The sequence below is a fragment of the Varroa jacobsoni genome, unplaced genomic scaffold (genome assembly GCF_002532875.2).
Source record: "Varroa jacobsoni isolate VJ856 unplaced genomic scaffold, vjacob_1.0 scaffold_16, whole genome shotgun sequence".
NCBI lineage: Eukaryota > Metazoa > Arthropoda > Arachnida > Mesostigmata > Varroidae > Varroa > Varroa jacobsoni.
Genome location: NW_019212918.1, coordinates 182,423 through 198,941, shown reverse-complemented (window position 1 = coordinate 198,941; position 16,519 = coordinate 182,423). Strand labels below are relative to the sequence as shown.

Genomic DNA, 16,519 nt, shown 5'->3' with positions numbered 1-16,519 from the left:
AAAAGAAAAAATTGTTTACAATTTGCTATTGTTAAGCTACCTTCAAAGACACTATCTTCAGAAAACAGGGCTTGAGTAATCTTTGATCTAATTATATTCGTTTTCCTGTCGATTGTCTATGCCAGCAACTATTGTTACTATTATCAGTCCTTGAACGGACTGCGTCGTGTATTTGCTAATTATGTTGCATGGGCATATAACCACTGAATAATGTGATTATTAAGATTACCTAAATCTAGTTGATGTCGTTTTTTGTCTACACGTTCAGGATAACAAGATGCTTATAGATTTCACTAGTTCGAAAGGACGCTGAACTTTGCCGAAAACGGCGAAACCCAAGACATACCAGGTTACTGCAGTGAAAGTAGCTCTTTAAAATCAAACAGCTTATCGTTTTGTATATTTGAACGTGAATTTTTTTGGATGTACCCTTTTTTTATGTGTTCACGATCATTAAGTATTTTCGTCGTCCTATAAAACAACCACATTAAGTTTAAGAGGTGCCAGCTGGTGCCCGTATGAATTACTGATTTCTGTGCTTGTATTTAAATTTTATCTTATACAAACTAGTACTAAGGTACGTCGCTTCGAAAGTTTCAAGGGTCGTGCAGCAAACCGTAGGAATTAGTAGTTCTCAAATATGGAATCTTGCATTTACATATCATATTAATTAATTCAAAATGTGTTTCGAGTTGATCGGCCTTCCTTGTGTTATAAGTTTGCCTTTATACATGAGACTACTGATGCAATACACAATCACATTGAATACCTGCACAGAGGAACAAAATTAGCGGTGAAACTTGAGTTCTGTAAAGTTTTCTGTTAGAAAGGTGATTCCTATTAACAAGACGGTAATCTGGTTTTTATTAAGTTAAGCCCTTCAAATAGATAGAAATCTTTTGCAATGCTTAGTATTTCTAGTAGAGAAAGCAGACATGTGTCAAGGAGACTCTATCTAAAGAACAAACCTCGATACCGTTTGATAGTTTGCCATAAAGGATACTCCATTGACCAGTGACCAAATATTACATGTTGTGGACGTGGAGTCAGGAACTTGGAACGCGCAGTGCCTGTCGACGTCTGTATGCAGGGGATCAATAGCGGGACACGGTGTACCTACCGCCTTTATTACAGACACACATACTAGCTAATCATGGACCATTCCTATAATCGATCCCTAATTTATGCAGTTAAGTTCTGCCATCATCATTCGTTCGGAAATAGGTGATCCAACGCTTTTTAGAGAGGCAAAATGTGGTGCTTGAGTCATGATTTTGTCCATTTACTATGCCTCGCTATCTTTCTACTTGTGGATTTATTTTTCACTGTTCTCTTTGACCCAGTTCATGGATATGTTTTTATATAGCTCCCTTCGTCGAACGAATGGTGCCATTACTACCGTTAACTGCTATTTGCTGTTGAACTTGAAAATTGTTCGACCAGTGCACAACTTACATTATAGTTTGTCTATTTGTTTTTCGACTCACTATTAACTTTATGCCAATTGTCTAACGGTTGTCTGAACAGCTGAACATATTGTCGTTATCCTCGTCGCTTCTGCCATCGATGACAGAAATGGAAGCAACAACTTAGATTCAACCTTTGTTTCTTAGCTTAACTCAGATGATGCCTTATACAACCAACACTGCAGACCTATCGCATTATCCTTCACTCATACAGTTTTTTTTTCTTCTCAAAAAACCCCATATTACAGACGGTTGTTGTTAACTATGGTTGAGATAGGAAGCCAACCTGTTTCCAACGGCATTTAAACGATAGGAATAGCAATTCCACGAAGCGTACGGAAGCGAAACTGTGATGTTGTAGCTATCATTTCTGAGTTATTTGCAATTGGGTGCGCTTATTGCCCTTGCCTGCTTGAGCGTTTTTATTTTCGCATTGCCCCATGTGCACGCTTCCCTGCGTGAATAACTGTGCATTTCGAGTGCATCGGTAACAGGAAATGCGAATAAACTCGATTCTCCGATTCAGACAGATGACAGAGAAACACGAACTAAACGATTGAGTGAAACGAAGGTACGTGACTGACTCATGTCGATACGGATCGGTTATTGTTACTGGCGCTGCTTTTAACGGATGTTCTCAGCGGCGGTCGTGTCCCTTTGTTGTCAAGACTTATTGGTTACTTGAAGGAATTTAGTGGTGGCTCATAATGGCTGTCTTAGCCTACATGATGCCCATCAGTGTTTCCTTCTAATATACTCTTTTACATTTATCCGCGGTCACTGCTCGGTCTCTCTCTAAGAAGCTGCTTATTTTTACTGACTGCCATTTAACCACTGGCGGATGAACATCCGATATCTATTAAGCGATTTATGGTATTAAGTTTGAAGGAACGGATCCCGGAAGTCAGAAGAGCATTTAGATGGTTTCGGGAACTGCCAATTATGAATCAACACCCTTGTCACTTGGTTATATTTTGAATAAGAGTGTACGAACAGTCTCTTGCAATGAATTATCGTATACTTGAAGCGTTGGTATCTATGACGCGCCCTAATACCGATATAGTTTGTAGGGTTACAGCTGGATCGGCTACCATGTAAATACACCAGATTACAAAAATCGTCTTTCCTGATATTTCGGAGTTTTTCTAACCCTTAGTAACTCGAGCATTGATATTATTTGAATACGGACAATTACCACTTGCATGTTCGTTTATTAAACAAAACCTTTATGAATTAGTTATGATACATTTGGCGACTGTGTGTGACTTGAAAAGTCAGGACTCGCTGATTTAAATCTAGCTATTTACTTAAACCTATATATTTTTAGTGTTTTGCAGATAAACATGGAGAACATTTTTTCTTGAGCAAACATGATCCTTCCAAAATGTCGTATATACCCAGATCAGTTCCAAAATGCAAGAACGTGTAGCTGTTTATTGGCATCCTTCGGTTAAAAGAGATCTCTTGTCGGGTTTTGCCTACTTCCGGAAGTTTCGCAGATGTAGGGCGATTGATAGAGTAAACAGGAAGAAGTCGTTGGAGCCTTCGATCCGCGACCCCGTTAATAGAACGCCCAGAATATCTGAGCGCACAGTTTTGCCAAATGATTATAATTGTTCTCAACAAAATTATCTGACGCATTTTATGTACCCATCCACGAGTTTCCCCTAAATCAGATTCCAGAATCGTCGGAAAAGAAGAATACAAATATAGTTAATAAATATACATATCTTAGGGAGAACTGGGGATGGACCACGAGATAATTTAGTACAGAGTTGGTTGTGTTGGCATCGAATTCTGGCAGAATCCTGAAGCTGCATACATGAACAGGGCCAAATCTTGCCATAAGTGCTATTCGCGCTCCCGAGTTCGTGTTCGATAACAATGCACTAAATGTCAGTCCGTGAAATCGACACCTGAGTCATCATTGTAAACGGCAAAATTACGAAAAAACTTTATTTATGGCCAAAACCTACAAATAGACCTACTGATTTGACCTAATCCGTGTTGAAGACAAAGAACACGTGTGCAAGGGAATATCAACTAGAACTTGCTGGGGCTTTCAGCGAAAAAATGAGTGGCGTGGCCGAGTCCAGTTGTGCCGTCTTGTGATGCCTAATAATGAACCCACTAGAGCTCTCTACTGTCCCGTAACTAGTTTAGGGCCTAGACAGACTTGGGTGGAGTCCAGTTGACGCGGCGATATCGTGCGTTTAGGCCAACTAAGTCTCAGGCTCCATAAGCACCTTCGTGGATGACTGGTGTCCGCTTGCCCTGCTCGTGATGGGAACTGCAATGGTACACTAATGACCTCGTTTCAGCTGATCGTTACATCTGCGAGAGCAAGCAGTACAATCCATTTTGTCTTTATTATAAGACTGAGAACAACCTAATCCCATGTGATGCTTCCGCCTATAGGAAAGCGTCCCGTCATTTTTATAAATTTATCGTAAAAGCTTCCTCCAGCCATTTTCATCACCACCAGAAAGTAAAAACGGCATTTTCATCACAGGAGCTATCTACAACACAACACTCGGACACAAGTCAATAGGAGTGTGTCAGACAAGCTATACTTCAATATAAAACGTTTAAATATTGCGACTTGTCTTCTAAGCTACATGAAACGTTTATTTATGAGTTATTAAACTTTTTGGTCAGTGGTAAATTACCTTTGACATTTTCCGACCAAGCTTGTATTATCTTTGAGTTCTATGTATTTAGTTTCAAGATTAAATAATTTGGAAGGTTTTAAAAAATATACGTAAAAAAATTCACTACTTCAAATAAGAAATAAAACCCAAATATCGGTGTATATGGAGAATGAAAGAGGACTGCTGGTGCAGTTAAAAATGTATGTTTTCATTGGGTAAGACGACTGTAGAGTATTTGCGTCATCTAATCCAGATGTATGTTTCAACTAGCTAGTATAGTGATGAACATGCCTTTGTGTAGTCGAGCTACGAATACTGGAATATATTTTTTTCTAATCTAGAGTATTGTTTTAAAGCGTCTATTTATGCCGACGAAACCCTGAAATGTACTATAAATCTAACGTTGTTCCGAAGCAAAAATATATTAGCTATATTGTGGCCGGTACGACACGCTAAATGTTTAAGGAAAGATAACGCTATTTTATATTCCCAATAGAACAGCTAAACTCTGGTCAGCCCCAGCTACTCGATAACAACAGATACGAAAGTCGTAATGATATATTTTACTCGTCGCTTCAGATGTCGAAGAGATGCGGACTTTTCGTTGCAACTTTCCTGGCTGTTGTCTGCTTTCTGCGCTGACTGCAACGCTCCATCGCGAAAAATTTCACAGGTAAAACGAATTTCTAGCTCAATAATCTAGTGTATGTATACGGCATTGACACACGTCCTATTACTGTTGATGCCCGAATAACGTCGTGAAGAAACTGTGCAAGTTTCGCGAAACATTTGTCACCATTATAGAAGTAAGTGATTTCAAGATAGAAAAGCAAAACCGTATGTTTTATTGTCAAATAGGAGTAGTCTTGATTGACTTTGTCTGAATACTTCCTTTATGTTCGTACGTCATGCATCGTTGCTCTTCTAATATGAGATCTTCTAATTATCGCAGTTACCGATAGTGTGTCCATCATCGCTAACTCCGCAATGCGTATAGCTGGATATTCCCGTGCATAGAGGATATTTATTTGGGCAAACAAAAAAAGCTTGTGATTTTGTGTCGTATATCGCTATCGTCCCTACGCGTTCTGCCCATTGTGCTCTGGGTTAATGCAAATTGTGCCTACTCAATTTATAGGACGAGCCTGGCTAGGTCGGGGCTAAAACAATAGCCAAGAGTGATGTAAGTTAGATTGACATAGTCGCTTGTTCGTGTCTGAGTACGGGTGAAAATATGCTTGCAAAGATTTCGTTCACAAAAATGCATTTCTACCATGAGAAGAAAACGAGACAAAGGTAAAGGACCAAAGACACGTTGAAGGCTTGCGTGGCTACAAAGCTGAATATACCCAATTTAGAGCTTCTGTACCAGTTAGTATCCAAAAAGACTTCAAAGCCAGAAATCGTAAAGCGTTAAAAACCAAGAAATATATATTATATTTAAATGTTTTTTTTTTACGTGTCGAGCTTAGATGTCAGCCATTAAGTGGTTACCTCCTAAAATGCTTCACTCAATTTAAGTTTATAAAAGTGATATTTGCTTTGTATTTGCATGCTTTACAAAAATTATTCAAGCTTTTTTTTCAGTGATGTAGAGCCAGAGAAGCGCGTGAGTATATACTAAACACAAAGCAGACGACGGGACGACAATGCTGATGTAACGTTGAAAGCACATTAGTGGAATTGCTTAGAATAATACTGAAACAGATGCATTTATAAATGTATATTACTACGACGGGTGTTACGCGCTATTACAGGTAAAAAATTCGACTGACTCTTATGATACGAAACAACGGGCTGTGTTCATTTTTGACCCTTCCTAAGGGCACAGTGGTGCCGATAACAGCCTCTTCATGCTAGTTAGTGGCTGAAAACTAGACCATTTAGGTATACAAATCTATTGGATTTCATAGCCATGTAATATCCAATTAATGATTGGTCGTTACCATTCACGTAAGTTGATTCACTAAGTTGAGGCTACTTTTTTTATGTATTATATGTATATAACGTTTATCACCTTAAATACATGCCACTGCGAATGCGTAGAAAATGAATCTACTTAGAACCGTTAAATTTATTGAAGTTGTGAATTTCGTGGGCCAGGGCAAAATTTCCTATGAGACATACTGCTACTTCTGTATTTATGAGTGAATTGGCCGAGCCACTTTAATCACCTCCTTGTAGCGATCTGCATGTGTTCAGGACAATATGCAGTCTGACTAAAAATTCTGAGGGCAATTCCATTTTATAGGGACTACGGTTGAAAAATATAATCCAGACGGAGGAGCTTGGTCTAGGCGCAGCAAGATCTCTTGCACTACATCCTGTCAATCACCTTGAGGTCGCAGTAAACCAGACTTCAGATTCTCAGAGAAGTGAAGGCCAAGCTAAGTTCAAGGTTGCCCCACAACATCATCATCAACACCACAGAAGAAACACCGGTCACTATCGGTACGTAACAGTACGTTATAACAGCGTTGTCCATTACCCCCTGCTGTATGACACCAATCATTGCACTGCATAAAAAATAAATTGCACGATTATTATTATCGAACAGTGAAAGCTAGCAGGCAGCTTTCGATATATTCATTCACATGTTCATTCTTAGTGGATAACGGGACATGATAATATCTCTGCTAAAAACGTAGGTGAGCTGAGAGTTTCACGTTATTTGCTTCACTCATTTGTCGAAGTCGAACTTCACTGGATGAAGACGTTCAGTATAGTTCAGATGATTGATGTGTGGTTCTTTCCAGCAAACTTAGAATCCATAACCTAACCCCTAATTAGGTTAATTGTTAGTGTTAGTTAAAAAGTATATTCATCTTTTATTTGTTAGTCCATTTTGTTCCAGAAGCTACTAAAGATTACATTGAAGGTTTATTCGATCCCAAACATTGACAAAAAGTATTGATTGTTTCGATCGTCAATCTCACAAATGTGTTTGCCATTCATCGAAGATAAACATGGACAGTGATCGGGTTCAATTTTGAATACGAAAGGGATCGTTTCCGAAAGTTTAAAGTGTTACCACTTTAGAAAATGGTTGTGGTCGCCGTATAGCCATTCTACGACTAACAACCGAAGTAAATTAGCGGGCACGTGTTGTTGGCTAAGCTCAAAATCGCCCTGTACTGCTGATTCTATACGTTACAAAATAAGCCGTTTTCATGGTACACTTGTTTATATAGGCATTAAGAGCAGGTGGCAATCCTTGATAAAGTCGATTTACACCTATTAAGAAGGCGAGTCTTCGTTGTCTTATAGCTTGTATATCTTCAGAACGTAAGTTGTTTGATTTGCGTCGAGTTTCGTAGTAAAATTTCAAATAGAAGTATAACGCAGTCGGCATAACGTGCTCTGATGCCAAATGGCTTGAGCATAGACGGAGATTCATTACAACGTATCAGGGACAGGCAGTCCTATCGTATGTTATCCTACTCCAGTTCATATTAGAACCGCACAAAGTTTATCAAAGACATCTATAAGATACCACGGACGCGATAAGTTGTCTGTTGTATAAACCATGAATTTTATGGAAAAAGCTAGTGTACAGCTGAATTAGTCTGAACTTAAGTCACATGTGAATCATGAAAAGTATCGATACTTTTTTTCTTGATTTCTGTCAGTTCTCTCTCGGATGCTACTGGCTTGCAACAGCCAAAGTTAACAAATCCTCTACAACACCTCGGAAATCTTTCTTCAGGACACGCTTTCGATTCGGGCTGCCGGTAAGTATGGAAGGACTAGAAAGGACAATGTTCTTTTAGTAACGACAAGCATATAGACTTAACGCTATCTATGTTAAAAAATATTGACTGCCTTTTGGCAAAGCGCAACGTATCGTTTCTTTTGGTGCCAGTATAGGCTTTACCACATCGCTATCGCGAATAATCTGATTTTCATTACCCGTAATCGATCGCCTTAGAAATGGCTTGAGTTTCTGTAGAGTTTCGCAGACGGAGATACGATGCGAGTAGATTCAGTCATCTTTCACATTGAAATTCCTAGAGCGAACACAACAGGACTGTCTTTGGACCGTTTCTTAGGATAGCGCACGTCGTAACATAAATTATCTTATGGCCTGGCTAGTACTGTGACTTTATCCTCATGAAACTATCAAATACAGTGATTTTTTGTACCAATTTCGCCGATTTTTGAGGCACCCTTTTTTAAGTTTAACTAAAAGCATTCAAATAATGGCTTTTTTTTTTTAACAGATTTAACACTGGCAGAGGTGGACTGCCTTTACTATTTTGAAGCCATCTACCTAACGAAAACCCTATATATATAGCTTTTATTTAGAAAATACTGCTTTGAATCACTCAGCATGCACAAGTATAGTAGTAACAATGTGCAAGAAGCAAACCCTAAAAAAGTAACTATTTACAACGTTGTTTATATATATTTAGGTGTCACAGGCTATGCGAATGCGGGGCTCCGAGGTTAGCAGCCCAAAACGAATTCATCAAAGCGCTAATTAAGCTTGGTAGGTGTAATGACGGCATCATTTTTCTCATGTCCTTCATGGTGGCACACTTTGTTATTGTTAAGCACTGGATTATGAAGGACGAACTTTAAAAAAACACATCTAGGATATGCCCGAACGAAATGAACAAGCCATGTTTTATCGTTAGATTCTATTAGCCATAATAAAATTTCCACTCTGGTTTAGCCATATCCTTAAACGTCACGTAGTAGCCTACGTACGTCATATTGATGTGTTCTTTTTCCGTTTCCGCAACAAGGGCCTAATTACAAAATTAGGACTAAAAGAGAGATGCTTTTTTAAAAAAAATTGAGAGTTAGTGTTCAAATGGAATTCGTTAACATAGATTCCATGATTGACAGAGATCTACAAAACTTTGAAGGCAATAACGTAGATATATCAAAGAAACAATATGATCTCAAATGGCGTAGTAAATTTTACTGTACTATGATGCTATGACTTATCACAGGGAGCATGCTTGCATCAATACCCACAAAGGATCTGAAGACGCAACGATTACAAGCCGAGTTAAATCGGCTAAATATGAATCTTCCGGCAAGGGTGTGGCTGCCTGGTACGTAAACAGCTACGCTAGTTCTCAATGAACCTTTGAACCATTTCTTAGAGTCTTCCTTTTCTCTTAACGCCAGAAAATGACTACCCGCGAGATATAATAATACGTAATAACTAGTAATACAAGCTTTGCTGAAAAATATACGTATGTATATAATAAAAAGATGCTGCTGTAAACAATATTCGGCTTGAGCTATAAATTACGTTTATTTACAATGACAAACATTTGACAGACAACAGTTTTGCCGTCCATGAAACGTATTGTAGTTCACAGTACTCCGCACCTGGTTGTGAGGATTCCCCCTCAAGCAGCGGTTGTCCTTAACTCAAAAGATCGGGCGCCATATCTCATCTACGTCGAGGTATGCACTTACTTTATTATCTCTATATGATTCATTGTTGATTAATCGCACACTGAATGATTTCAATAACCGCTGTACTCGGCGGACCAATGTAGTATCGTGCATAGCTATAATCCTGTAGGCTAAATAATAACGAGATAATTATAGAAATAGAATAAAGCCAAGCATATATATATACATATATATATATATATATATATATATATATATATATATATTAAATACGTCACCAGTCTCCACTAGTCCTCGTTTTTAGGTCCCTTGTTTATTCTGTACCTCCGAGATTATCTATGCTACCATTCTGGATTGGAATATGGAATGTTTTCAAATATAAAAGATAAGCTATCATATAAATAATGGTTTTATGTGTAGAATTCCTAATTTGCGACGGACTTACTTTAACAGGTTGTGACAGTTGACGACATTGCTACAAGTCCGGTTCCTTCGAAAACAATCCATAATTATTCAATCCGAACCTCGCGCAGCGAAGAAAATCTTGAACGGGATCCCGACAACAGCAACGGGTTAGTTTCGCATTGCAGTGGATATTCCGTCTACATTTAATCTTTTTGATGATTTGTTTCGTGATTAAATATTGCGGCACGTGATTCGACCCCAATGATGAAAAACTAAAAATAACCATTACTAGGGTTTAAATTTTCAAGGTTTTTCATATATTGCGAATGACGCAGTGAGCTGCAAATGTAGGTGGCATCACTGAACTTAATTCTAGCAATCTTGTGCTCTGTTAATGTTATCGATTCGTCAGATCTTCGTCGAATCCACCGTCGGGCTCTCTGTCGTCTTCATCGTCATGCCAACAGCTGCATATACCAGGCAGCAATAGTGGCAGCGGTGGTGGGTCACCTGGACTGGGAGGTCCTTCGAATGGAGGAGGAACACCAGCCAATGGCGTTACAGACGGAGGTGCAAACTCTGGAGCGTCAGGTGACGCCCTCGATGGGCATTGTACGTTTTCGTTTGCCGGCGACGAGTGGTCCGTTGAAGATGATGAAATTTCAGCCCAGTTTGGCACTTCAAGCTCAATGAACCACTACTACAACCATCATGATCGGTATGCTTGACGGGGGACTCACCTAAAATCACTTTGTGCTAGTTGATTATACTCAGATAAGAAACAGAGAAATATCATTGAAGACGTTTCGGCCGCATATCTATTAAACCAAAGGCTAGAACGGTATAACATAAAAGGATCTGGTTAAGTGGCTATTTTTCGACCTGTAGCAATGCTGTAGACGGATGGGGGCCACTAATTCTTTATTTCTTACAAATTTGACCACCAGACTGGGCCGCAGTGTGTAATTAATTATTGGTGGTTTCACTATCGGATTCATTGCGACTATGATGGTTTTTTTTACGATGGCAGGGACACACTCTCAGTAGATTCTGGCGTAGGTTTGTTGACAGTCGGGGCAGGCGACATCCGACGTAGGCTGAGCGAGCAGCAGGGGGGTAAGGGAACGATGGGAGGCCGTCGTCAGATCCTCCAAAGAGACCCTGAAGACCCCTCCGCTGCGGCACTCAAGGAGCCTCTCGATGATAAGGTGCGTCACTCATAGTCTGTGTTTAGGGTGGCAGCATCGATGATTGTTTATCCTAGACAAAAAAGTCACAGACCTAAAGCAATTTTTGTATCTGCTAAATCGTAATAGCAGGACGTGTCTCTCTGATAGAAGATAATTATGCTTGCTTAATTAAAAATGGTGGAAGAGGATACCCCCCACTTGGTTCTCTTCATTTTCATTGATTAAATCGGCTAAGAACAATTTACCTGTTGTTATCTATTTGTTTAAAGACAGAGATACTCAAACCCAAATTGTCAGTTATGATTAGTCTTAACAAAAAAGGTATATCATTGTAATGAGATTACTATTCTTAGATTGAACGTATTCGTGATGGATCTCCGTATGGCGGACTCAACTCATGGAAGTTAATTTCGGCTATCGTGAAATGCGGAGATGATCTACGTCAAGAACTAATGGCCTCCCAGCTGTTGAGCCTTCTGCAGACAATCTGGGACGAGGAAAAGGTAAATTACTTTTTTCATATTTCTCTCCGAAGGCAAAAGAAAATAAAAAAAGAAATGATTTTCTTTTTGAACCTTTGGAAATGAATGGAACTATTCTGCTATAGACGGTAAGTATTTGATACTTTTAATGGAATTCTGCCAGTCACTATGAATTTCCATGATCGGTGTCAGTTAATAATAAAAATCGTATATGGTGACTTACGTTTGTGGATTTAATACTCAGGTGTACTAATCTTTGTTTTAGCTTCCTTTGTGGATTCGACCGTACCGTATATTGGTGACTGGCCATGATTCGGGAATGCTTGAGCCAATCCTCGACACTATGTCCCTGCACCAGGTTTGTAGATTCGCTATTGAATGATCAAGTCAATTTACTGAGCATTTTTCATGTTCTATATAGGTTAGGTTGGCTGATAAAAATTAGGATAACTATAGTGGCATCGCCTTGAAGTTCGTTCACGCACATATTCTATGAACGAGTTGCTAGCGTGCGTGATTTATGACAACATCATTGTAATACAGTAAAACTCATTATAGAATACCCATGTTTTAATGAATCGTTGTGTTCGGTCGGGAAACAAATGCTGTCAATTTGTTGTTAATGTTCTCTTTCCTCGTAAAGCTGCACGGCATATTTGTGTCTGTGAGAGCTGTGAAATTGAAGTGCAGTTCTATGACCATTGACAGACTTACGGTATTTATTCAGGGATTAGGTACTCATACCCTCAGTGGATGTCACAAATATACACGCCATTTCTCTGCCTTTCAGCATCTTATCTGGCACTGCGCAACACAGTAATAGTGACAGAATCCTATATAGACTTGCTTCCGGTGACGAGATGTGGTGTCTCGACGTTAGTATGAAACAAAGAAAAAAAATGGGTAGTTCCAGAATGGCAATATATTCTTAAGCCCAGAGTTGAGTTAGATTTCGAGCCCATGAAGACGACAACTTATATTTGACGAAATTGAAAAAGTTTTGCGTACTGAGAAATGCTTTAAGAAGATAAAAGAGCTGAAAAGGATTTATATATTGTCTAGTTACGTCGAGTAAAAGACCTATCCCACTGAAAAGACCCTATAAGCGAGACGAAATCATCCTTCTCCAACAGAATGATGATAGGCCATACGTGGCACAGACTGTGAAATCTGATTTAGAGGAGCTTAAATAAGAGCTTTTTTGGCACATGCCACATTTTCTATGTGTCTCTCTGGCAAATTATTACCTTCTCCGATGACTGATGAGTGAACGGAATAATCGCACATTTGATAACGAGGAAAGTCTCGAAACCTGGGTGGGCCAGATCTGAAAAGTTCTGGCGGGAGGGAATAAATAAATTAGACGATAGATGGGAGAAAATTAGACGATAGATGGGAGAAGGTCAAAAAAAGTATCGGCGAACGCATAATAAGTTGTTACTATAATTTGAAGCGCTATTCTTTGTTAAGTGAAAAATTTAGATGACCTACGTTTAACTTAATCAAACTTAACTGTTTTTCTATTCTGTTGTTTATTACAGTCAATATTATGTATGCGCATTTTCCTATTAACACAACGTACCATGACTCATTATTGGAAATTCAATGTAACTACCATCGTTGTCAATGGACGCTCAAACTAGTAACAATGGCCTTTATTGATTTTTGATTACAGTTAAAAAAATTACATAACAATTGTTCACTGGTTGCGTACTTTGAGCGGGAGTTTGGCCCACGTACATCTGAGCCATTTCTTACTGCCCAAAAGAACTTTGTAGAGAGCTGTGCAGCCTACTCCATCTTGTCATACCTCATTCAAATTAAAGATCGTCACAACGGTGAGACGTTGTTTTGTTAAGCTAAAATTAATTTTCTGTAATTGATCGGCTGTTAGTCACATACACGTATATATCAGTACATGGCGGCTAGCGAACTTTAGAAACTATCATCTTAAATCTTTTCGAATTCGATCGAACTACAAACGTACCACAATGAAAATAGAACCTTCCTTTTTATTCGTCCTTTACAAATAGGAAATATTTTACTGGATGGAGAGGGCCACGTAATCCACATCGATTTCGGGTTCATCCTATCGGCATCTCCTAAGAATCTTGGCTTTGAGTCATCACCATTCAAACTTACCCAAGAATTCGTACAAGTCATGGGTGGTACTAGAGGCGACATGTTTGAATACTTTAAAGTAAGTGCTGCAAGAATGGAAAAATACAAATCACCTACTAATCGGACATAGAGAAACATGAAAACTCTTGTTGTCGAGAAGGCTACGGAAAAGAGACCTTGACTGAGGACGTGTAACAACCTAAATCATCACCCTATCACTTTACACTTCGTTTTTCTTCTAACTTTGTCTTCTAGATGCTGATGTTAAAAGGCCTCCTTGCTACGAAAAAGCATCAGGAACGGCTGGTGTCTGTTGTCGAGACGCTGCAAGCTGATGCTCAACTGCCATGTTTCCAAGGTGGAAAAGGCGCTTCCGCATTACGAGCCTTTAAGGACAGGTATTTTTAAATAGTAACATATTTCAAGGCATATATCATCACTGAGTGCGTATTATGGTTTTGTCTGCAATAATCGTAGTAGAATCAGCCGTTTTATCGCTAACCAAACGTAGCTAATCGATAGCAGCGATTGTTTGTAGTTTTGTAGCTTGTGTTATTGAATAGGTATGCTACAGAGAGAACTGCTCTGGGTCAAGTCGGCTTTTTGGGCTCAAACAGTGTTAACTGATGTAATTCCGTTACCGTCTGTGTTTTGATATTTAGATTCTTAACTCATTTGACAGAGGAGGAGATAACAGCTAAAGTTGAGACGATGGTGGAATCTTCTCTTCATTCGCTGACAACGCGACTGTACGACGGATTTCAATATTTCACAAATGGCATTCATTAGCCACCATTAGGAAGCCACCTCAGTAACGGGGTAGTCTGGCTGCAAATGTAATAACGAATCGCTTTGTTTACGGCGGAGTCATTTAGGAGCTCCAAAGGTAACCAAGAAAAATCTAAAGCACAACAGGAAATGCATATTGCGCTCGGGGCACAACCGAGAAGACGTTGCGTTTAAGCCCGAGCTTGATATACCTCGCCGCCCCCCGCTCCCGCCCCCCAGAAATTATTATCAGAAACGAAATTAATACCATTTTTCAGTTGAGGTAGCTATTGACTCATAGCCCAATTTACTCGAGCCACAGTTCCGGTTAACTGAATTTATGTTCATAATTTGGTCAACGAGGTCGACGTAAACGCGTTGTACACCTTTTAAGAGAAGTAGGAAATCTTGGAATAAAGTTAGAAGATTTATGACAATTTACGATCACAATGTACTGACTGCCAAATGAAAAATCCACAATTGCTCCAATGAACAAAAAGCGCGTCTGAAATATTGAAGATATCTCTATCACATGAACCTTAAACACTGTCCAATGTGTACTTTGCTACGGGTTGCATCATTACTATACTACAGTAAACGGAAGCTCACGTGCAAATGACTCCAAAATAGAAGCGACTTCTTATATGACCTGTACAGTGTTGTATGAATATATAACTATTATACTTTTCCTATCCCAGGTGTTACCCAATGAAAGCTATAATTAATTAACTGGACATTCACGCATACAAACAATGCGGATGACAGTGCTCAATGTGAAAAAAAAGGTTACGATAAATAGCAGTTAAAGAGACGAGTCACAACTCAACATAAGGGCAATAAAAAAAAGTTTGCTCTTGAGGAAAATTCTATTTTCTCTGCAGAAAATTCTATTTTCTCTAACTTTCCTATTATTCGAAGGAATTTCATCGTAGAATACGTCTTCGTTCCGTCTCGATAAAAGTAGAGACTAGAATATATGCATGACGGATCACCAACCCATGTTGCTTTAAAGCCAAGTCATGTAATAATTTCACACGCTTATATTATTGCGATAGGATTTGTTTACCTGACAGAAACCAAACACAAGCAGTCGAAGGCACGATGGTGCATGTTGTTAACAGTCGTATTATATATACATTATTGTAGCTAATTAATTTTATTTGCAGAAGTATAAAAGTTTGAAGCACCATCATGTAGTTGACGTCTCGTGGTCTCTTTGGATCCTTCATTAGTCGTTTTTATATACTTGACAGTGGTCTCTAACTTGCCTAATTGCTGCGTATCAAAAATCTAGTAACTTTGCCTTTAAGTTTATGTATATGATGTAGTATATGCGACTTGAAGAATATACGCCATAAATGATAAAAAAAAAACTAAGCATCAGGTAGTTAGTTGATACCAAATAACAAAAAAATCAACTCGCAAGAGACATTCACTTTTGTTCCTTTTGTTAACAATATTATAACAACAACCGTTCTATATTTCGTTGTCTAATGGGATCGTATCGGAATAATTTTTAACAACGAACGGAAAAATATGCGGAAGAAGTATTAGTTTGTGGTAACTGGCGCCATTTAACGTCATCTATTCTCATAATCAGCAGCCGCATTGTATAGTATGGAAATATGGGTGTCTAATGTAATACCAGTAGTTAGTAAATTGGCAGCATTGCGTTAGGTGAAGGATACGATACACAGGCTGGTGTCAACCACGTTCTGTGCGCTTAGAAAATGCAATAGAGACAAAGACAGTAGGGGCAAGCAGGTGACCACCTGTCTACTTTTACGATGTCTAGCCCTGTTTCTAGCGCACTTGCCATTGAGCTGAAAAGTAGGCGATTAAATTCAGGAGCTCCTCGTTCCTTGTCCTCAAGGGCAAAGTACTCCTATTCTTCACCGCTGTGTGTTGGAAAGTCATGAAATGCGCACGCCGGCGTCTCGCCGATGAGCACAGGAGAGGGCAAAAAATGATTTTAGTGAAACCACGAACAGGGATGCTCTATTTCTAATGTTACATCAGTTACGTACGATGTGGTATTATGATGCATGCATTACACAAAA

The 16,519-nt window shown here is 39.0% G+C and overlaps 2 protein-coding genes across 6 annotated transcripts in view; one reads left to right on the top strand and one right to left on the bottom strand.

Annotated features, from left to right (window-relative positions):
* The window catches only part of fwd (phosphatidylinositol 4-kinase beta fwd), a gene marked incomplete in the record, with an annotated part of 41,306 nt that overhangs the window by 21,559 nt on the left and 3,228 nt on the right, over positions 1-16,519 (top strand). Inside the window, 15 exon segments of the mRNA XM_022850034.2 lie at positions 4,697-4,790; positions 6,369-6,568; positions 7,747-7,848; positions 8,530-8,606; positions 9,076-9,180; positions 9,447-9,541; positions 9,947-10,065; positions 10,311-10,616; positions 10,929-11,106; positions 11,442-11,591; positions 11,836-11,928; positions 13,246-13,408; positions 13,604-13,770; positions 13,947-14,089; positions 14,354-16,517. Coding sequence (XP_022705769.1) covers positions 4,697-4,790; positions 6,369-6,568; positions 7,747-7,848; positions 8,530-8,606; positions 9,076-9,180; positions 9,447-9,541; positions 9,947-10,065; positions 10,311-10,616; positions 10,929-11,106; positions 11,442-11,591; positions 11,836-11,928; positions 13,246-13,408; positions 13,604-13,770; positions 13,947-14,089; positions 14,354-14,480 — 2,119 coding nt within the window.
* Positions 9,362-16,519, bottom strand: part of LOC111270083 (kelch-like protein 38) — a 19,969-nt gene continuing 12,811 nt past the window's right edge. For 3 of the 5 annotated variants that reach the window (XM_022850143.2, XM_022850512.2, XM_022850436.2), the window contains 3 exons: positions 12,818-12,907; positions 12,285-12,439; positions 11,650-11,941 (listed from right to left, as the gene is read on the bottom strand). In XM_022850143.2, the coding sequence (XP_022705878.1) occupies positions 12,301-12,439; positions 12,818-12,907 (229 nt within the window). In that variant the 3' untranslated portion in view covers positions 11,650-11,941; positions 12,285-12,300. Of the gene's footprint in view, positions 9,532-9,938; positions 10,037-11,031; positions 11,159-11,649; positions 11,942-12,284; positions 12,440-12,817; positions 12,908-16,519 lie in introns of those variants that run through there. The other 2 variants (XR_015315224.1, XM_022850881.2) reach the window with 2 other exon arrangements.